Raw genomic sequence first — 22756 nt, forward strand, 5'->3', positions numbered from 1 at the left:
GTTTAGTCTACCATTTGAAGTTAGCAACCATGTAATAAATATTTAGAACAATCACAACAAAAAGGTCACTTATATTAAGCACCTGGAAAGCACCTGGTGAGAGTGAGGGATCAAGTGGAGGTCAAGTGTGGTGTGCTATCAATGGCAAGAATGACAAACTTGTTTTTTAAGGAATGCCAGAGCATTTGAATCCATTATGAACTTTCATAATCTAAGTATGCTTTGATAAAAACTCTGGGGTTTACCATAAAGAAATAATCTCTGGAAGTGAAAAAAAATAAAAGTTTCTGATACTGTATAAAAATTTATAAGTATATAAAAACAGATGTAGCACCAATTACCACACTAATGTCACTCAATACTTTCCCCACTGGTTGCATTACTGTGGTAACTATTGTATTCTCCCAGACATAAAAAGAAAAGAAAAAGAAAGGAAAAAAGTAAACTATAACTCTAGCTGTATTTGGACTAGACTTTTCTGTACTGCTTATTTTCAGAAATATTTTCTTAAGTATGGTAACCATAAAACTATCTTATATAGGATCCAAAATAGTCACTATTATGTGGAAAGAATACAAATATTTACACATCTGTACATAAATATCATTTACACAATGCATCTGACAGCAAATATGCACAAGAAATTAAACACACACACACACACACACACACACACACACACACACACACACACACACACACACACACACACACACACATAACAAGCTTGATTCAATTCTGCAATACCATAGATAAGTAAGTGCAGTTACACAGTCACACAGATGTCTGTACACACACTAATACCCTCTTTCCTCAAGCAATGTTCTGGCTTCGCAGAAGTCCTTCTATTTCTGCATCAGGCACTTTGTGAACAGTTAACAGATGTACCTTCATGTGGTAGTGACGCGACAACACCTTCTTACATACTGGGCACTTGGTTCTTAGTTGATGTACCTGTAAAGATTGGAGTGCATAGAGGTTACTTAAGTTGGGAGCTGAGAGAGAGAGAGAGAATCCTAGGAGTACTTTTGGTAGTAATAATCAATTAAAATAAACGAAGAACATAAGCTATTTCAGCCATGCAATTAGTCTTCCTGGAGGTATGCTAGGGTCATGTATAAAAGGGTCACATCTTGTGAAAAATTTGTGTATAAAGAACTTGGAAATGAGAATGGAATTACTGGATGTAAGATTTCTAAGGAACTTGCAAGGATGGAATGAAATGTGAGGAGGGGCTAAAGAGAAAGAAACTGTGTTGGAGAACATATGGCTAATCATGTATAGTAGGAAGTGTTGCAATGGTTTGGGCATGTAGACATGATGCTAGAGTGTTTGGTGAAGAAATGAGCATATGTATTTTTATTATGGCCTTGTTATAGACATTTATAAGGAACAGGTCAATGGTACTGACTAGTAATCATTATTCTGTATCTTCAATCCTAAAATCAGACAAGACATGTATATTCTTAATTTTGTGGAAGATATAAACTAGGTGTGCAACTACAAATTAATTATATGGTATGAAAAAAAAAAAATGCTAGCATGGAACAATTGTAAATGGAAAAAAAAATGTATATACCTAGATATAATGAGTCAGTGACATGCATACTGACTTCTTTGAAACAGAGCTGCTCATCCCAAGTCTAACATAATGTGTTGATGTTCAAAGCATCCTTTCAATTGGTTTCTTCCCATTCAACAAAAAAGTAATAGGAATGTGCACACCATTATCTTTTAATAAACAGAGAGCAAGTGATAAATGTTTAATGACTGATACAGTAGTGAAAACCAGTTCTCAGATTCTTAATCCTTAAATAATCTCAATCAGTTGGAAAAATTAAAATGATTTTTTAAGACTTTCACAGATACTTATTAATTTTATTCTGAATTTAATAAACTGCTCCATCCTATGCCTAGATAAGTGAGACTGATTTCATAAATAAATATCTACTTATTTGTGTCACCACTCACCTGGTAGTGGGCAACAAGGGATCCTTGATGTTTGAAGACTTTCCCACACACCTTACACACAGGAAATCCTCCATCACTGTAGTTTAAGTTAAGGCTGAGAGGTGCTGGGCTTTCTCCCATCCCCCAGTCACCTGTAGGAACACAGGGATTGTTCTAATTAACCAAAATCCTATGATTAATCCAACTAATGCACTTACGATCAAACACACTAGTATTCTTTGGCATCTTTGAAGCAAAGCTAAGCCTCTATGAAGGACCAATCCTCACCAGTCACATAATTTCTGAAGCTATGTTGCATTTAACCTTGAATTCTTCAGGGTACCTATAAACATCAATTTTGAAAAATAATGCTTATTTGGGAAAATGCAATCCATACTGGAGACAGAGAGAGAGAGAGAGAGAGAGAGAGAGAGAGAGAGAGAGAGAGAGAGAGAGAGAGAGAGAGAGAGAGAGAGAGAGAGAGAGAGACTCTAGATAGAATGGATCTGAATGACACATAACAAATATATGGTAATCTCTTCAAAGTAACAGAACACCTGACTTCTGATCTCTCTAAAATTTCTGATTGGGGCAGAGCAAACTTGGTATGTTCAATGCCTCAAAAATTCAATTCCTCCACATATATATATATATATATATATATATATATATATATATATATATATATATATATATATATATATATATATATATATATATATACACACACCATGTATTCTTCCACTCTGTAAATCAACAATGCTTTTTATACCAATAATACCCACCAAACCACCAAACAAAAACTTGTATCTCAGAAGGCTACTTACCATCTTTGCCTGTATCCACGCCACTTATTCCTGTCCCTTCTGAAGTTCCAAACTCAGTATCTGACTCAGCATCAGTTGGCGTAGAGGTACGGTCTTCTTCCATTTTCACCAATCCACCTGGTCGCTCTCCAACACTGGCCCCTGGGATTGGATAAGTTGTTGCTGACTAACAGATGTTTGTCTTTATTCTTCAGCTTCAAGAATTCATTTTAACAATTGATAAGCACACCTTTGATTGAAAAATTAAAAGGTTTTCACAAGTATTCAACTATTTGGGAAGCAGTGGCAAAGTGGTTAGAACATGTTCTTTGGTAAAAATTTCAACTGGAAACAATCCCTATTTCTTGCTAAAACCATTTTTAAGAGGGAGAGAGGTGTAAAGGGAGAGGAAGGGATGCCCACAGCTTGAAGAAAATTGATGTAACATAAACCAGTAAAAGTCAAGTTATCTTTGTAATTTTCTTCTCCCACAATGCAAGCAGTTGGCCACTCCTGAACATGTTAGGACAGAGAAGGTAGTACTGCCAAATGATTGATTGATTTAATAACTTGCATCACTATTTCTTTTGTCTTCACATGCTCAGCTGTGGCAATCAATTTGCTGTATGGGTGATATGGAAGGCCAATTGATATGATACCATAATGTATGCCATATTTGTGTACCAAGATGTCAAATGTTGTATCATGGGATGAAATTTTTTTACTTCACTTACCTTTGGGGCTTGTGGTCACTCCTGAGGGTGTGGACGCAGAGAGAGCAGTGGTACCAGGAGCAGCAGTGGCAGTGGCAGGGTCACTCCTGCTGGGATCTGAGGTGGTTGCTGAAGTTTTGGGAGACCCCTGAGCTGGTGTTGTGGGGGCCATGGCAGCTTTAGAAGGGAGATCATCGAGCTTGGACACTGGGGTAGGGTTCTCAGGCCTACAAATCATGGTGGGATTAAGATATCACTGTGCTATGGTTAGACTGTTAATCCATACATAAAATGGTGTTCTAAATATCATATAATGAGAAAATTGAACACAAATACTAGGGAAGAATACAGAAAGGCAAGGAATTAATATGGTATAATAAGAGAAGAATAAAATTTTGAAAGTGACATAGTAAGAAAATGCAAGGAAGAGCCCAAACTCTTCTACAGATACATAATGGAAAAATGAAACAGGGATGACATAAACAAGTTAAAAAGAGAAGGAAGAATTTATGGAACTACTGAGGAGATGAGTGAACTAATGAATGAGTTTTCAATCTGTTTACAAAGGAAACCAATTTTGTGGCACCGAAAGTGGTATCACAGAATGAGGGAATACATTCCACAGTATTTTACATCAGGTACATGTTTGTCATCATCACAAATATTTTATTACATTTTGGCGTGTTGGCATGTTTGGAGCTCCCTTCTTGTGGAGCTCGTTCTAGTAAGAAATCCAGGTAAGCAGCGGTGGTGACGAGGGAATGAGGGTGGGACAGGAGGAGGGTATGGGTGGTGGTGGTGGTGGTAACTGTGGTGAGCGCACTCTGCACCGACTAGGGTTGTACTGTCTGCCATAATTATGGTATTTCTGTCCCCCTCTTCTACATTGAACATCCTTGGTCTGTCCTTTACTTATAATCTAAACTGTAAACTTCACATCTCATCTCTAACTAAAGCAGCTTCTATAAAGTTAGGCATTCTGAATCATCTCCACCAGTTTTTCTCACCCCTTCAGTTGCTAACTCTGTACGGGGGTCTTATCCACCCATGTATGGAGTATGTTTCACGTGTGGGGGGGTTCCACTCATGCTGCTATTTTAGACAAAATGGAATCAAAAGCTTTTTGCCTTATCAGTTCCTCTCCTCTGACTGACTGTCTTCAGTGTCTTTCTCATTGCTGAAATGTTGCATCTCTTGCTGTCTTCATGCTGACTGCTCTTCTGATCTTGCCTCCAGTCCTCCAGCAGCCTCATTGCACAAGACTTTCTTCTTTCTCTCATCCCTATTCTCTCCACCTCTCCAATGCATGAGTTCATCAGTATTCTCAATCATTCATCCCTTTCTCTAGTAAACTCAGGGAGTTCCCTGTCTTCTTTTGTATTTCCTCCTTCCTATGACTTGAACTCTTTCAAGAGGAAAGTTTCAAGACACATCCTCTGTTATTTGACCATTCTATCTGACATCTTATGGGAACTGGCAATAAGTGGGCTTTTTTTGCCAGTGGCCTTTACGTCTTCCCACCAGTGCCAGCACCAATACCTGGTAGAGATAGGCTGTGATAATAGGCTAGTAACCTGCTTACTTTATGTTCTCATGCTTAAGTGATAAAGGTAATGTGGTTTATAGTTTTGTACCCGGTGTAAACCAGCACTGTTGCTAGCCCCTGAGTGGAGACTGTTGGATATATTGCACAGCTGATCGTCACAAAGTATGAGCAGTGAGGATCTGTCCTCTCTCTCAGAGGTCTAGAAGCTAAGGTGTGAGAGAATGGTCATGAATATAATTCTGAATATGAAAATATTCATGTAGAAAATTTTCAAGGAAGACAAACATACAACCAAAATGAATAACAAAGAGTTGTGCTATGTCTTCACCTGTAATGGACTACAAAGGGCAATACCACAATCAGTGGATAACACCCTTCAGTTCAAGTGCCACTGATGTTAAATTAATGCATCTAGCACATCATTTTTAGCATCTTTTAAAGTATATAAAATATCACTTTCTGCAGAAATTCCTGTCAGCAATTAAAATGATGAAGGCTAACTATTTTAAGAAAACATACCAGTTAACAATATGTTATTAGAAAATTTTCATTTCTTCTCTACTTTTCAGTTGAGGAAACAATGGCCCAGTATAAAAAAAATTACAGAGTTCAACAGACCCTGGAGTTTTTATTAGAAAGAAAAGACAACTTCCAAGAAAAATAGGATCACCTCGGAGGAAGAAGGGTATGGGTGGGTGGAGGTGGCCGACGAGGACGTTTGAGGGGAGGTGGCTGGTGCAGGTCTCCAACTTCTGCTCCTCCTCCCAGGTAGTAGTGTTCTGGCAAACGTCCTCCCTCACCACAGAATAGCTGAAGACATGAAAGGCAAAACTCAGAAAATAAACATAGAAAATGAGAAAGCTGGGAAAAATTTTGTCTGCTAAAAGTACAGGAAAATCTTATTATTTTGTACACACATTTTTTCAAATGCCACAACCATAAAATAGGAGTTCATCTTAATTAGATACTTTTCCACAAGCAGCACTCATTATGAATTCTGTTGACATATTATATTAATAATATGTATAGGTAAAAAATAACTTATCTGGAATACCTGGGAAGGATCAGTCATGTCACCACTAACATGCAATATGCTAATGTAAACAGCATCTAACACAGGGGTCAGTTTGCCTCTAAGATGTACTGTAATGCAAGGGATTAAAAATCCTAAAGCAGGGATGGACTGTGACAAGCTGCAAGGAAGTCCATAACGTGGACTTTGTCACCTCCTTTATATACTGGAACAATATTTGCTTTTTTCCAGTCCCTTGAGACTTTTTTTTTCTTTAGTGAGCTTTCTATAATGCTATGTATTTTATCTGCCAGCTCCTCACTACATTCTTTAATATCCAGTTTGTGATTCTGTCTGGTCTGTGTGACTTCCTCACAACCAACTCTCATTAATTTTTTTTACTTCATGGATTGTGATCTCTATATTCCCCATACGAACCAGATCTCTATATTCCCCATAGGAGCCAATCTTTCTTGCTCCTTTCCTTCCTCACCCCAACCACTCTCCCTTGTAAAGACTGCTTGGAAGTGCCCTTTATAATCTCAGCCATTTCCAAATCATCCTCATATTCCATTCCATCTCTGCATAATTTCCTTATTTCTTGCTTATTTTTCAATTTGCTATTCACATATCTATACAAGAGTTTTGGTTGAATTTTTTTACACTTGTCAATTTATGTTCTCATAATTATTTTTTTCTTCCCAGCCTATTTCCACATACAGTAGAGTATGTGACAACTAACGTGATTCATTCCAATACGAGTATAGTGTTCATTATGGCAAATACGTCTTACGGCAACAGAAGAACCTGGTCCAGAGGACCAGAAAGTAATATAAAAAATTCCACAATTTTTTAAAGGTGCAACAAAATAAGCACATTTGCACTATTGCATTTGAGATAACACAACAAATATATACAGTACCCTCTCAAGTTTCATGCCTAGTCCTAAATTCTTACCATCCTTAGTTTCACACTGTTTTGAGAAGTATAGGTCACATTTAGCTACTGTCAGTGTCATGTATATACATTCAGTAAATTCCTAAAAGTCAGAGCCGTCTCTCTCTCTCTCTCTCTCTCTCTCTCTCTCTCTCTCTCTCTCTCTCTCTCTCTCTCTCTCTCTCTCTCTTTCTAAGTAAGAACAATCCTAAGGATTGCTAAAATGGAATTACGTATATGAGTGAGAAGGTGAGAACAGATGAAGCGAAAACGACATAAAATGAATGAGAGAGAGAGAGAGAGAGAGAGAGAGAGAGAGAGAGAGAGAGAGAGAGAGAGAGAGAGAGAGAGAGAGAGAGAGAGAGAGAGAGAGAGAGAGAGATGGTATCACACCTTAGTCCCTTATCTCTGACAGATAATGGAGAAGGGAGGTGACAGGGAGGGAGGTTTGAAACGAGAGGAAAGGAAAAGTGGGAGGAAGGGACAGGTGGTGGATAGGAGAGTAGTGGCTCACACAGCTAGTGAGTTAGTCTTGCGAGTTTTTGTTTGTTATTCTGATTAAATTTTTATTCAAATTTCAGTGCTCGCACGAATGGCAAGTTTCTCTTGCCAGTTTTGGTTCATTATTCCAATTAAATATTTATTAAAATTTCAGTGTGTTATTGCAGTTGTATGTTACATTGACCATGCGTTGTCACATACCCTACTGTATTAATTTCTTGCATTTGTACAATCCAGCCACCTGTGTGTGTGTGTGTGTGTGTGTGTGTGGGTGTGTGGGTGTGTACATATATAAGACAAATAAGAGGCCTTAAAGAAATGACAGTATATGTCACAATTGACCTTCCTTCTAATCTTTCTTTTTAGGAATCACTGTAGCAGTGAATATTTTTATCAAGACATGAACTTACCCTTGGATCTGGAGGCTTGGCATGTATATTGTTGTTGTTATTGTTAACAGCTGCCAGACCTTTGATCTGCAGTGCTTCAGCAGTCCTGATGAAACCTGGCAGCTGGTCCTGCATCACATTGACCTGAAATTTCCACATTTAATAACTCCTCACTCATCTCAAGCCTTTTCTAGTATGGCAACCCATTACTATACACCTAGTACAGCATTTGATATATACAGCAGTTATTAACTTATCCAACCCTTTTTAAGTAGGGATGTGGCAACCTTATCCACCAATCCATAGCTTCAGTGGCCAATTATATGACAAACTTTCCTCAAATACAGTTGAGGGGATTAATATCAGCATCAGTAAGGATATAATCATAATGCTCTGCCACAGAAATCTCATCATAATCTGATGGTATGAATGGTAAAGGCCCAATATCCCATTCAACTAAGATAATCGCTACTGTTAGTGCACGGCCAGTTCTGAGGGTGTTATTTCATAACTGAATAATGACCAGAGAAAATGTGTTTGGAAGGACATAACATTATCTATGTCACTGTGGCTGACACAGCCAAGTTATCCTAATACCTTATGATAACCTGAGTTTATGACTAAAGAACTGGGCACGCACACTAATGCACATCAGCAGGGAATGCTTGGGGAGAGGTATTTGAGGCGTCCTGCCAGGCCAAAACTGAGATAACTGTGTATAGCACTCTACTGAGGTCTTAACTTTCAACTGGGAGTGGATGAGTGTCCCATCAATAAGGTTGAAAATCTATACAAGGAGAGAATAATTTTAATGTTTAGTCGATCATCATTGCAGGTGTAACACACTGCAGAACAATATTCTGTGTTCGAAGGGCTGCCCATCCAGGATGAGTAGTCATTATAATTTGGAAAATTTTCTTGGGGAAATTCTGTATAAGATAGGTGGCTCACTAGTGCAGGGAGGGCATTAGCCAATCAGAGCCCTTCCCTCTGATAATGTAATGCTCTCAGCCAATGGGAGGCCAGTTGTATTCACCTGCCATTAGATCTTTTTGTTTTGGTGTCTTATTTGGGACAGAAAGGATGCTCCCAGCTTTTCTGCTGTATATTAGTGACTGGATGAAAGGCCCTTAAGCCACTGCCCAGTTTCTTCACCATTTTTCCACTTTATGTTATTGTTAATATTGTTGTGTTTTCATCTTTCATTATTCATGAATTATCATTATTGTGTGCAGTATTCAAAGGAAAAATGCACTCAACTTCAGTAAACTTCCAAAACCATAACACAATTTGCAAAAAATATGCAAAAATTTGTTAGTGAATATCATGATCTCAAACATTTTCGAGACGACCATGATTTTGATTGTCTACGGGTCATTTTGAGACTTGTTATGGTTGTTGGAAGTTTGCCAAACTTTGAGTGCATTTTTCTCACTTTCTTTATTTTGGGATGCCTCATTTGTCCTGGCAGTAATAAATGACAACCTTTCAACAATACCAAAATCATATCTTAGGGACATGAATCATTACAAAATACTGGTAGGCATTAGTGGGGAAGAAATTATTGCATTTATGTAGTTTGTGGAAGAGAGAGAGAGAGAGAGAGAGAGAGAGATTCATCAGACCATCACAATGCCAAGGAATAGTGTGTGGAATAATGAAGGAAATAACCACACTGCAGATCACAATCACTCCCTTTACATTCTTTCTAATACTCTTAACACTTTTGTACAAAATATAGATCTAACGATGTTACTAGTCACGCAACAACAATAACTTTACTAATCTTCAAATATCTGATAGCATATCCTTACACCTGCAGATTTATGCATTCATGTCATGTTCTACACTGTCTCCTGCTCTAACTCTTGACACATTAATTCCTTTTTCCATTCTTACTACAAAAACCTTAGGCTCCCTATCCTCTTATACACTCACCAGTCCCTTATAATGTTTTGTACATATCTTTCCTACAGCATCTTTTCAATTAAGGTTTTGTAGAAAGTGCTTCCATACATAAACACAGACACAATGTTACCTTTTTGGAAAGAAGAAGTGCTGCTTTTAGTAGGTGATGTATGCAATATAGTACTATAAAAATGGTGTCAAATATATTTAGTTTTGTTTTTCAATACTCCACTCAGTTTACAATGACTCTAACTATTACTATATCCAATTTGATGAACCAGGGAAAAGATTTCAGTACCTCATGTCTCTAGGATCTAAATGCTTTGTATGATGTATGTGAAATTAGAGCTCGTCTCACCTGTCCATTGTAAATAAAATCCATGATTGATTCCAGTTCCCAGAACCTTACATCACGCAGGAACACAATCGGATGGTCACTTGGATTTTCCTGCAAAGAAAAGAATCATTGAAGAACATAAATTTTCTCTACATTCATGCGTCTTCAAATATGTCTAAAATCAGTAAAATTCCATGCACCCTACATATAAATAGTTTTTATTCTTCTGGTTTCCCCCTGTTAAGGGTCAGCACAATGAAGAAGATCCACATGGTGATTTGGCAAAGGCTTTAAAATGGATGCCCTTTCTGATGCAACCCTCCTCATTCATGCAGGCTTTAGACTGCCACTGAACTGCACCACCTGGGAACTATTAGTGGGCAGGTATCTGAGAAAAATCTCAACTGCAGGCCATTAAACTTGAGATGTCCTGCATTACAATCAGATGTGCAACCATCTGGATCATAGTGTTTTCACTCTCACCTGATGTACAGATATTAAAGATCATTAACCCCTTCCCAGCGGAGGATCTATTATAATTATAAAAACGTTTTGAAAATGGGCTTATTAGTCAACAAGTCTATATGTAGAAGTTTGCTCCCATATGACTACACTAGGTTGTAGCATATATAAATGCTTCCCATCTACTTGCAAAACAGTTCACATTATTATTATCTGGCATATCAAGCTGGCTCAAACACCTAGAAAACAGAGAATGCCTCTTGGTGACAGTCAGCCTCTGTCCTTTGGCTGTGGTTGATGTGCTTAGTACCACAGCCAATACTTTTGTGATTTTTGCATTTTTTAAATTTTCTCCTCCTATTAGTCTATCAAATTAAGGCAAAAGAGACCTCTTAAGTTGGAAGATATAGATGCTCTGATAGTGAAGGATACAGATGATTTTCTGGATGACTTCGATGATTCTGACTTGTTTACTGTGAATTCTGGTACCTATACAAAATTAGAGCCTGAAGTTGAACCAGATGGCCAATCTGAAGCTGAAGAAGAGGCAAAAGCTTATGATGATACCCAACATAAGAGGCAAAGTCAATCAGCTGTAAGCAAAGAGCCTTTCCCTTTACAGGAAACAGTTGTGTGAGACTTATCCTGGAAGATGACCAGTCACTTTTAGATACATTTTATGCAGTTCTACTAATGGATCACACTGTATCAGAGATCAATAAGTATGCAGCAAAAGTCTGCGATGAAAAGAGGATGGGCAAAATGAAGAGAAAAACCAGACTTGTCGTGGAAAGATACTAATAAAGAGAAAATGCATGCATTCCTGAGACCAATCCTTAGACCACAGCAGATGAAGGGTACTTCATCTGCTCTGTACCTTCACTGTGTCTATACACCAATGGGTCCCACCAAGTGTGCCCACTGTTGCTCTCCATTCACCTCTATCACACACATGTGCTCTTGCTTGCTGCACAGTCATTCTTTTCTCATTCAATGCTCTCTTCATCTCAGGACTGGAAAAAACTCGGGTAAAAAAAAAACCCAACCCAGTTTTTTTAATTGTTTTTTTTTTTGGGGGGGGGATATTTAATCTTTTGTTTATTCTTCATATTTATATGTAAATAGGCAATTAAAAACTAATCTAAGAGTGAAACAAAAGGCTTGAAGTGTTTTTTTTTTTTTTCATATAAGATGGGGCTGGCCAAGAGCAGCAATATTATAATAAAAAAAAGGTCCACTGAGGTGTTGGTCGTCAGAAAATAACAGGACAAGTGTGTTGAAACCTCCCTCCTGAAGGAGTTCAAGTCATAGGAAAGAGGAAATACAGAAGCAGGCAAGGAGTTCCAGAGTTTACCTGAGAAAGGGATGAATGAATGAGAATACTGGTTAACTCTTGCATTAGAGAGCTGGGCAGAATAGGGGTGAGCAGCAAGGCTGCGGGAGGAAGGGAGGCATGCAGTTAACAAGATCAGAAGAGCAGTTGGCATTTTTCATGGAAGCTGTTTTAGCTAGAGATGAGATGTGGAGTTTCCAGTTTAGACTATAAGTAAAGGACAGACCAAGGATGTTCAGTGTAGAAGAGGGGGACAGTTGAGTGTCATTGAAGAAAAGGGAATAGTTGTATGAAAGGCTGTGCTGAGTTAATAGATGGAAGAATTGAGTTTTGAGGCATTGAACAATATTAAATTTACTCTGCCCCAATCAGAAATTTTAGAGAGATCAGAAGTCAGGCATTCTGTGGCTTCTCTGTGAGAACTGTTTAATTCCTGAAGGGTTGGACATCTATGAAAAGACATGGAAAAGTGCAGGGTGGTATCATTAGCATAGGAGTGAATGGGACAAGAAGTCTAGTTTAGAAGATCATTAATGAATAACAGGAAGAGAGTGGGTGACAGGACAGAACCCTGAGGAACACCAGTTTTAATAGATTTAGGAGAACAGTGACTGTCTACCACAGCAGCAATAGAATGATCAGAGAGGAAACTTGAGATGAAGTTACAGAGAGAAGGATAGAAGCCATAGGAGCAGTTTGAAAACCAAAGCTTTGTGCCAAGCTCTGTCAAAATATTTTGATATGCCTAAGTCAACAGCAAAAGTTTCACCAAGATCTCTAAAAGAGGATGATCAAGACTCAGTAAGGAAAGCCTGAAGATCAGTAGTAGAGCAGTCTTGACAGAACCCATACTGGTGATCAGATAAAAGGTTGTAGTGTGATAGATGTTTAAGAATCCTCCTGTTGAGGATGGATTCTAAACTTTAGAGAAGCAGGAAATTAAAGCAATAGGACAATAGTTTGAGGGATTAAAATGGTCACCCTCATTTAGGAACAGGCTGAATTTAGACAAACCTCCAGAGTTGGAAGAGTTGGACAAGGCAAGGTGCAAGCACAGAGGCACAATTTCGGAGAACAATGGGAGGGACCCATCAGGTCCATAAGCCATCTGAGGGTTTAGGCCAGTGAGGGCATGGAAAATATCATTGCAAAGGATCTTAATGGGTAGCATGAGGTAGTCAGAGAGTGGAGGAGGGGGAGGAACAAGCCCTGAATCATCTAAGGTAGGGTCTTTAGCAAAGGTTTGAGCTAGAGTTCAGCTTTAGAAACAGATGAGATGGCAGTAGTGCCATCAGGCTGAAATAAAGGAGGGAAAGATGAAGCTAAGTTACTGGAGATGTTTTTGGCTATGTGCTAGAAATTACACAGGGAGTTAGATCTTGAGAGATTTTGACACTTTCTATTAATGAAGAATACACACTCGTTTAGGTCATGCTGATACAGGTTGGCCCGGTTGGACAAAGCCTGTGTTAACTTGTGGTTAACAGGAAATTAACTGATCAGACAACTACTTTTATAATTTTTATGTAAATGTACATATATAGACCTTAATTATCATATCATTAATGATATAGAATTAAATTTTGTTATGTAAAATAAAAAAAAATAAAAAAAACTCAAAAACCCCCTTAGGTTTTTTTTTTTTTTTTTTTTTAAATACCACCCCTGCTCTTCAAACAGTTCATCAACTCTAGGGATGGCATTCCTCTTAACCTTCCACCACCACACACATCTGACCTCATCATTCTCTTTATTTGTTTTGTGTCCTCTATTCTATCCACATGCTCAAGCTGTCTTAACACAATGATCTGCCCATCCAGCCAACTCTCTCAAAACACAAGTTTTTCTTACCTCCTCATTTCTTATTCTGTCCTTCCATGTTACTCTGTATTATACTCTTCAAAGACTTCATTACCATTACATTTAACCATGAACATTATTAGTCAAGAGCTAAAAATAAACAAATATATAAATAAATAAATAAGTAAATAACAATAATATAGAAAAGTTGAATAAATAAATGAAAACAATAATAGTATATAAAGAATATATATGAATAATAACTAATTAATCAATAATAATAAAAATACAACAACAACAACAACAACAATAATAATAATAATAATAATAATAATAATAATAATAATAATAATAATAATAATAATAATAATAACAATACAAAATTAAAATATGTATGTAAATAAAGCAAATGAGTAAAATAGAATAAATACATAATAAACAAAGTGATCAAGTTTGAGTGTGTGGCATCTGCATCTTCCAGTCATACATACCCTTAGTAATTCCCGAAAAAAGTTGGAACAAGCTGAAAGCATAAGCTTGTGTGCCTTGAGCCTGCGTCCATCACATGCCAGGGTGACGTCCACAAACTGGCCCTCTTCAAGCAGGCTGCGCAGAACACCAACTACACTGCTCTGGTAATTGTTCCAGCGCAGGCAGTAGCACTGTTCACTCATGGTGCCTGAGCTGTGGTAGCACCTACAAAAAGAAAAAAAATATTAACTTGTTTATTTTCTACTATGCAAAGGTAAGTTCTGATAGACATATACATTTTTTTTTTATACATGTACATTGTTCTTATTTGATAAAAGTCATGTTTTAAAGTTAGATCAATCAAAATTTCCTTAATTTTCTAATTCTTTAAAGTTGTTAAAAAAATGTTGAGGTATTTGATATATCACATATAAAGTTCTCTACACACGATCAGATTATTAAGCAAGCTCATGGAATCGATGATAAAAATCTTCACAGTATTTAAAGAGTGGCTTGGTTGTATGGGGCAAAGAGTACAGATAAACAAACAAGTAAAAATGAGATAAGCTTCTTTATGGGGTTCTCCACAAACAATCAGCTTTAGGCTCATTACTTTTCATAATCTAGAAAAATTATCTAGATTCTAAGATAAATAGCCACATTAAATTTGTGGATGAAACCAAAGTAGACAAATTAATGTGATCAGAGCATGATGCAAATGTGCTACATGGGTAACTAGACAATGTACAAGCAATAAAAAAAAAAAAAAAATGGAAAATAAAACTGATTATCAATAAATATACCTACTATTTTCAATATAGATAGAAAAACACCATGAATAACTATACTTCAAAGGGCATGGGCACAGCAAGACTGATTTTTGAAAAAGATTTAGAAGTGATAGTTATGCTGCATCTATATTATCATGTACAGTTCTGGTCTTATTATCATGTACAGACTGGGCACAGCTATGATAGAGTCTGTGCAAAGAAGGATGCCAAGGATGATCCTGGGGCTGAAAAATATATCAGAATAGGTCAAACATCTTAGGCTGCACTCACTGGAAGGGTGTAAGATGCAAGATGATGTGACAGAAGTATTTAAAGATTTAATGGGTTCAACAAAGGAGATATAAATCAGGTTCTTTTTGCTATGGAAAAATCAGAACAAAGAACATAGTAGGTGCACAAACATAACATAGTTTATAGAGGAAGTTGGATAAATTTATGCATTTTTCATGTAAGAAGAGCTCTGACCCACAGGAAAAAAAAAAAATGAAGTAAGATCTGCAAGTAGCTCATTCAAACTGAATGACTCTTTTCACTGAAATGGTACCACAGTATAATATAACACTGGCTTAAGTGATCCCTCTATTCCTACGCTACAATAGCTGACCACCCTAGCCCTGTGTAGCTAACCATGCAGTAAAAAAAAAAAAGAGAGAGAGGCTCAGGGCAGTCAGTTAGAGGAGAGGAGTTGGTGAGATGAAAAGCTTTTGATTCCACTATTCAAGGGAGCTGTGTGAGTGGAACTCCCTCCATATATGAAAAGTATAGTTCATTCATGGATAAGACCACCTGTACAGAATCAGAAGCTTTGAGAGGGAGTGGAAGGGGAACTGGCCAAGACAGCTAAGGATGCCTAACTTCACAGAAGCTGTTTCAGCAAAAGGCAAGATGTGAAAATTCATTAAAATTTTTAGTAAAAGACAGACCAAGGATGGCCAGTATAGAAAATGGGGACAGCTGAGTGTCAGTGAAGAGAGTTATAGCTTATAATGAGTGGACAGATTGAAAAAATTTTTTTGAGACAGTGAACAATGCTAAGTTTGCTCTGCTCCAATCAGAAATTTCCACAGGATTGGAAGGCAGGCATTGTGAAGGTTCCCTGTGAGAATTGTTAAGTTCCTGAAGGATTGGACATCTGAGAAAAGACGTGAAGTGCACAGTAGTGTTATCAGTGTATGAGTGGATAGAACAATCAGTTTGGTTAAGATCTTCGATAAATAATAGAGAATAGGTAGCAAGTAACAACCCTGAGGAACACCAGTTAATAGGATTAGGAGAGCAGCAATTGTGTCAAAGAGGACACCCAAGATGAAGTTACTGAAACAAGGATAGAAGTTGTGAGAGGGTAGTTTGAAAATTAAAGCTATGTACCAGACTCTATCAAATACTTTTGATAAATCTAAGGCAACAGCAAAAGTTTCACCAAAATTTCTAAAAGAGGATGAGCAGATGAGGATGGCAGATGGTAAGTTTTAATGCTTAGAAGCTACCCTTTGTAGGCCAGCTGTCTTTTTGCACCCATCTTATGTTCAAAAGCATGAGGTTTTCTGTATGTTATCCCTTTGAATGCAGCTGGATAAGGCTGATATTCAAAAATCCGGCCATCAATAATCCAGTTCCTTCAGATTTCTGAAATGGATTTCGAAGCACATTTTCAAATTTACCAGGCTGGCAAGCCGGTGTTTTCTGGAGATGCTGTTTATGTTTTGATGGCGCTGTAGTCCAGAATCAGTTGTTGGGTTTTGCTTGCACTTGCTAACAGGCATTCCTGCTCATTCCTTCTCATTTTATCATTTATTTGCTACTGTATAGCCCCACTATGGATTCAGCAAAGAAGACAGGTGGCATAAAATATAAACATCGTGTTGTCAATTGCAGAACATTAAAATTTTGTTTGCTTTTCATTTACTGTTTAATTTTTTCTTTCTTTAAAAGACTGTACAGGTAGTCATTTTCTGTTAAATATATGCAGCATATATAACCATAACACAATTCGACATTTTTGAAAATCCGGCACTCCCCAGGTCTAGAGGTCAGATTTTTTAATGTCAACCTGTACAAAAATAAATTAGGTTATAAAAATCAAGCATGAATTAACAAAAGGTAAGATGATGACAACCATATACCCTATGCAAGGGAAACGTGGATGTGGAATGATAAATAAAGTTTGAGGATCAAAGTGGTTGAACTTAGTTTCTCAAGAAGTGCTTGTCATGTAAAAAGATGGGAAAGCAAAAATAATGAAAGTGTACATATCATATTTAGTATATCTAAACTCCATAATTTGGAATTGGGCAAAGTTACTACTCAATACAGCCACTCAACATGGTGTAGTAGGCTATCTTTCTCTTTCTCTTTCTCTCTGCTTGTGGTTGAAAAAGGAATTTGGCAAGAACTTCTGGAGAGATCTCTTTAATCTACAACATTAAAAATGTGCAGAAAAGCTAAAGACTTCCATGCTGATCAGTAAAGTCAGGAGATAGTATTCCAAAACCTGTAGGATTTTCATCTATATGCCATTTAGTCAGAGACACAACATCAAGCAGGGGGAGCCTGGTTACATTCTTTAGAAATCTTTTTTTTTTTTTTTTCTTTGCCATGTTCATTGCTTTCTTCTTCCTTGTTTTCATAACCTCATTCTGTCTTTTTAGTTTGTCTGGTTATATTTTATCTTTTGCATCAAAATGTTTAACAGTTGGTCACATGTTATGACCAAGTGAATACAATCAGCTTACTCTTAATTTCCATGATGTTCTCAGTCCCAAGTTCCCTTTGCATCTCACTTGTTTTCCATTCCTAACAGCAGCATAGGACATCCATCTCAAATGCTTCTTTTTGGTAAGCACCAGTTTAACATTTTTAATTGCCTACAATAACTATAACATTAAGTTCTTTAACATAAAAAAATAAATAAATAAATAAAATTTCCATTTCTGTGCAGACAGTCCTAATTTTCCTAGGCAAGGTTTTAACTACCTACCAACTTCATCCACATAATTTTAATTCACAAGAGAGGCTGCTTCTGAATAACTTCATGCACCTCAAATAACAGACAAATTGACATGGTTGCACACTGTGCTTCATCTCAATATTGAAAGGTGCCATGAAGTTATTTATGTGTATCCTATGCATTTGGATGGGATGAATGCTTCTACCACATTCCGTGGGTGTTATATTAAATGACTAAAATGACACTTTCATTTTTTTAATAGTATGAGAAATGATGTGTTGCCTGGGCTATCTCTGTTTAAGGCAGATCCCAGCCTGGTTTATAGAGATATATTCTCAGGTGCTCCTTTTTAGTGTTAATGTATTTATAATTTCTACCTGTGACCCCATCACTTGCCTCTCTCAGTATATACTGCAAATCAAATATATTACATTTGAACTACCTATTACTTATTTACATCTTTATGCATCCAGTTACATTTTGATGTATAATATTCAAATTTGCCAAATAACTTAAATATGATGAAAATAAATATTTTCACGATTTGATTTATTGAGTGCCCTTAAGCAGCCAACTGCCTCACAAGCTGAAATCTGGGTAACATAAGAGTATAACTGTGACCACATCAAGCTCAGGCAACAAGAATTCATGATGTATTTATTAGTAATAACTAATCCTCTGACTGGTTATGATGAAATATCTCAATGTCCCATAACCAAAGCCAACAAGTTTAATCTCAGATGTCCTATCACACCATGGCTACCCACATCAAGACCAGTCATGCATAGGGTACCAGGGATTTCTCCACACCCCAAAACAGGCCTCAGAGGTACCAGACAAGTCAATGATTTGACAAGTGAGAACACAGTTGAAAAAACATCCCTAAAAGCCCCACACAAGACTACTCCACCATCCAGGCAGCCCTCAATGTTCCTGCAATTGAGGCATTTAGACTCAGAAGGGCAAAGCTGCCAAATGATAGTTTAGAGATCATTGCACTTAAAGTTGGTGTATGAATTACTCCACAAAACATGACTAAAAACCAATGTATCATATACCAATATAATTGTACAGCCTAATGTAATCCAATAAAATAAAAAAAATAACAATTTACCCATAGTATATAAAAATATTTACAGTACATGTACAGCATAGGGTAAGTTGTACATATACATTATGTAATTATTCCCAGAAAGAAAATGCAATCACAAAATAGATAAGATTAACAGAAAATGTACTCTGCTAATATTTTCCAGTTTTATTAAAAAATTACTATTTTTCTGAATCTTAATGTTGAGCAGGAGCAATAAAACAGTGCAACCCTTAGGGTGGTGTAAACATGACTTTGGACAGGTGGGCGTTATGTGGCCTTGAGTGCAGCGCAGTGATTTGGTGGGTTTTGGAAGGCGTGTATCTTTACCACACTCTCATTCATTGGTTGCATCACAGTTTTGTCTCTGAGAGCCATTAGTACATATTCCACATTTTCTGGGTAATAAAAGAAATGCAACTATGGCGTCTTGGTAGACAGGTAAGGATGATGGTCAGATATCATTCTGACTGTATTACCAGAACACCATCCTCTCAAAACCTGAAAATGGCCAAACTGGTGGCTTTGCCTTTCTGACTCTTGACACCTCAATTGGTCTTCTCCAGAATCAAGCTAAGCTTCAAAATCTTATATCTGACAGCTCAAAGATACTGTATAAAAATGTGTAGAATACTGGGTGCTTTACAAGTCTGAGAAGAACTATTAGAAACTCATCATAGACTTGGTTGTATGATGTCCAATAATGGCCTACTGTGAAATATGAAAAAAGAAAGAAAATAAAAGAAAGAAAAAGAAAAATGGATAGAGAAAAAAATATATATATATACACTGAATAAAGTATGAATGCTAATACAGTATGTATGCGTGTGTGTGTGTGTGTGTGTATATATATATATATATATATATATATATATATATATATATATATATATATATATATATATATATATATATATATATATATCAAAAGAAGAAAAGCAAACCAGAAGATAAGAGAGACAGAGGAGAGACTAATCCATGTCAGTTTAGTTGTGATCCTTTTAGGCCCAATCATGCTGGCTTTGATCCTTTAGGTCAAGAGTTGTTAAGATCTTAATCCTTTTAGGATTTGTTCAGGCTATGATAGTTTTGAACCATGATTTCCATAGGTTGTGTCATATAATGTAGGCTGCAATAATAAGAAAATTTTTCTAGTCAAATGATAAACTGACTTATTTCTTAAATATTTTGCAACAATGTTGAAATTAGCACATATATTTTGTAATTGTAACTGCATGTGTATGGAAACCATAGACGTGCGAGGATTACTCTGCAGTAATGAAACCCAGCAATTCCAGTGACTTTTGTGCACTGACACATCACACTCTTAGATCACCTAATGAAAGAAAAATCTTTGAACCAGTTTTCAATCCAAGACTCAGCAATATGAGGTGAGTGACCCACACAAACTGCAAAACCAAAACTTTACTTCATGATTAGAAAGTTTCTCAAGTGTGGCTAACACAACCAATATGACTCTCGGCCTAGACTATCTCTTCCTGTAGAGCCATGTGTTTTATCTGGGCTTGGCTCTGAACACCTTCAAGCTCCATTTTTCACAAACAAAACAATCAACAGATAAAACAGATAAATGGCCCAATAATGAATTATGACAGTATTCTGCATTTTAACAACACTGTAAATGCATTTCAGTTTACAATGATTTTCGTTTTACAAATACAAACTATTCCCTTGCAATATTCTTTGAAAATAGCTTTTAGTGGTTTAACATTTTCTCAGTCCTTTAGAGACGGGTCACCACATCAACAGTCTGCTGTTTTCCTTGGTTCCCTACACACTCATGTGTGTAGGTCAAAGGTCAAATAACCTCACTGGTTGAAAATAAGCTGGAAGGAGACATATTACATAATAATTTCCAACTCAACTTTGTACCTTCAGTAGAAAGTACAACCACTTCAGATACATTCCACTGCCATCCCATTCTCCTGAGCATAACAAAGGGAAGTCTAAATTCAAAATATTTATTATAATTGAACTTTTCATTGATTTTTTTTAGATAAAGCAATATGCATCAGAGAGAACTGTGAACATGAATATATGTATAATGTCACCTTGGGAACTTTAGAAACTTACTTGAAAGTAGATTAAATTTGTCATGAGAGGCCCTCACCAGGAATTACATATCTGATCAAGAATAAGGTATAACAGCTTTTGTTGGCATCATTACAGATGTCAAGTCCCATGATAATTTGTGGGGGGTCTTTGTACTTCCAGTAACTGAATAAAGACTTTAGATCACTAAATGCAGGATTACTGCATTACTGCTATCTTTGTGCATCAACAGTGACAAAGGTACTAAAATGAAGTAGTAGTATAGAGTTACAGAACAATCAATCAAACCTGAAACCTATCACAAATCAAAACGTCACATATAGGCATGTCTAAAAAGTTACCCGACATTAATAGATATATATATGTAGCCCCTACGTAAAATGTAAACAACTACTAAGATATGATGAGACTTGAAAGATAAGCATTTAGACACTTAAGAACAGCAAAAGTAAACAAACAGCAATTAAACAAGAAAAAAAAAAAAGTCAAATAATCTACTACAGGGAAGTTCTGCTCTCACCTTTGAACTACTACATGGGAAGTCGCCACGGCCTGTGCGATACATTTACCTTATGGGCAGGGCGTGAAACTTTAGTTCAACACCATGAAATTCATGTATGAGGAAGGAACATGAGAGATGGGTGACTCACTGCGGCTACAGGTACAGTATCTCTTCTAGCACTTGAGGAACCACTTTTTAATAACTGGCTGGGAAGACCTCGACGCTTTCCTCCAGTCTCTTAATGAACAAAAGACAAAGTGTACTGTATCTGCCTTTCTCACTGATTAAAATAACGAAAAACTGCCACCATTTACCTGCGGAACACCTGTAGCAGGGAAGGTGAACCTGTTCAACCAAAACACTTGGTTTTGCTTCACTAGTGCCTCCACTCTCACTCTCTGTATACCCTCTCCCGACACCCCCCAGACACACAATGCACCGCCACTGCACGCACACGGCCTACATTTGAACTCGATAGACACCCTGCCTTACTAGGTTGCGAAATAAACACGAAAATAATGTACAAAAACTGGGCTCACTCACCTTGCTTGGTTAGTGAGACTGACCATAGTTGCCTAGTCACACATTAAATAATTCCCTCTTATCGCAGGTAATCTAAACTATTATGTCGCCATATTATTTCCGATCCCTCACAAGACCTTATGCAATATAGTGTATGAGAACCAAGCCTTAATGTGGCCTATCTATTTAAAATTGTCAACGTGAAGACAGGTTTGTGGCGCGTCCCCTGCCTGGCGACCGGTGGCGGGGCGAGGGTTGCCGCCTTGTGGCTCCTCCCACTTCAACTTCAAGTTATCACAGTTGCTTTTATGCCTTGGATTGGTCTTGGTCTAAGTAGACTGATTTGGCACTTACTGTTTATATATATACATTTTTTTCTTACTCAGTAGTTTTTGGCGTACTCAGGAAACGCAAACCATCATGACAGTTCTTCACGGTTGAACAAACCTGCTGGAGGACTCGGGGGAGGAAAGGTGGGGGAAAGACAGAAAGAGACAGAGAGAGAGAGAGGGAAGGGAGGGGGGTAAAGTGGCTCAGGGCCACGGCCATGGGGACGGGTAAGAGAGAGAAATGCGATCACCCTCCCTCTCATACGAGATAGGTGAATTAAACACTAGCGTAGCGTGTACTGCAAGAGAAGTTACTGCAATGACGAGTACTGTTCTAA

General features: G+C 37.2%; 1 protein-coding gene and 1 long non-coding RNA gene across 8 annotated transcripts in view; one reads left to right on the forward strand and one right to left on the reverse strand.

The window, feature by feature from the left end:
* The window catches only part of LOC135107655 (uncharacterized), an 18145-nt gene extending 12422 nt beyond the window's left edge, over positions 1-5723 (forward strand). For both annotated transcript variants that reach the window (XR_010271878.1, XR_010271877.1), the window contains exon 3: positions 5585-5723. This is a non-coding gene — a long non-coding RNA (uncharacterized LOC135107655). The remainder of the gene's footprint in view (positions 1-5584) is intronic.
* Positions 1-22345, reverse strand: part of LOC135107654 (broad-complex core protein isoforms 1/2/3/4/5-like) — a 25016-nt gene extending 2671 nt beyond the window's left edge. Inside the window, exons 1-9 of one of the 6 annotated variants that reach the window (XM_064017755.1) lie at positions 22111-22342; positions 14185-14389; positions 10120-10209; positions 7875-7997; positions 5686-5825; positions 3491-3696; positions 2778-2918; positions 1972-2102; positions 1-954 (exon numbers count right to left, since the gene is read on the reverse strand). The exon at positions 1-954 is cut by the window's left edge and continues 2671 nt beyond it. In XM_064017755.1, coding sequence (XP_063873825.1) covers positions 814-954; positions 1972-2102; positions 2778-2918; positions 3491-3696; positions 5686-5825; positions 7875-7997; positions 10120-10209; positions 14185-14389; positions 22111-22136 — 1203 coding nt within the window. In that variant the 5' untranslated portion in view covers positions 22137-22342 and the 3' untranslated portion in view covers positions 1-813. The other 5 variants (XM_064017756.1, XM_064017758.1, XM_064017757.1 and 2 more) reach the window with 5 other exon arrangements.
* Between the last annotated feature and the right edge of the window lie 411 nt (positions 22346-22756).

Source organism: Scylla paramamosain, chromosome 15, assembly GCF_035594125.1.
Source record: "Scylla paramamosain isolate STU-SP2022 chromosome 15, ASM3559412v1, whole genome shotgun sequence".
Lineage (NCBI taxonomy): Eukaryota > Metazoa > Arthropoda > Malacostraca > Decapoda > Portunidae > Scylla > Scylla paramamosain.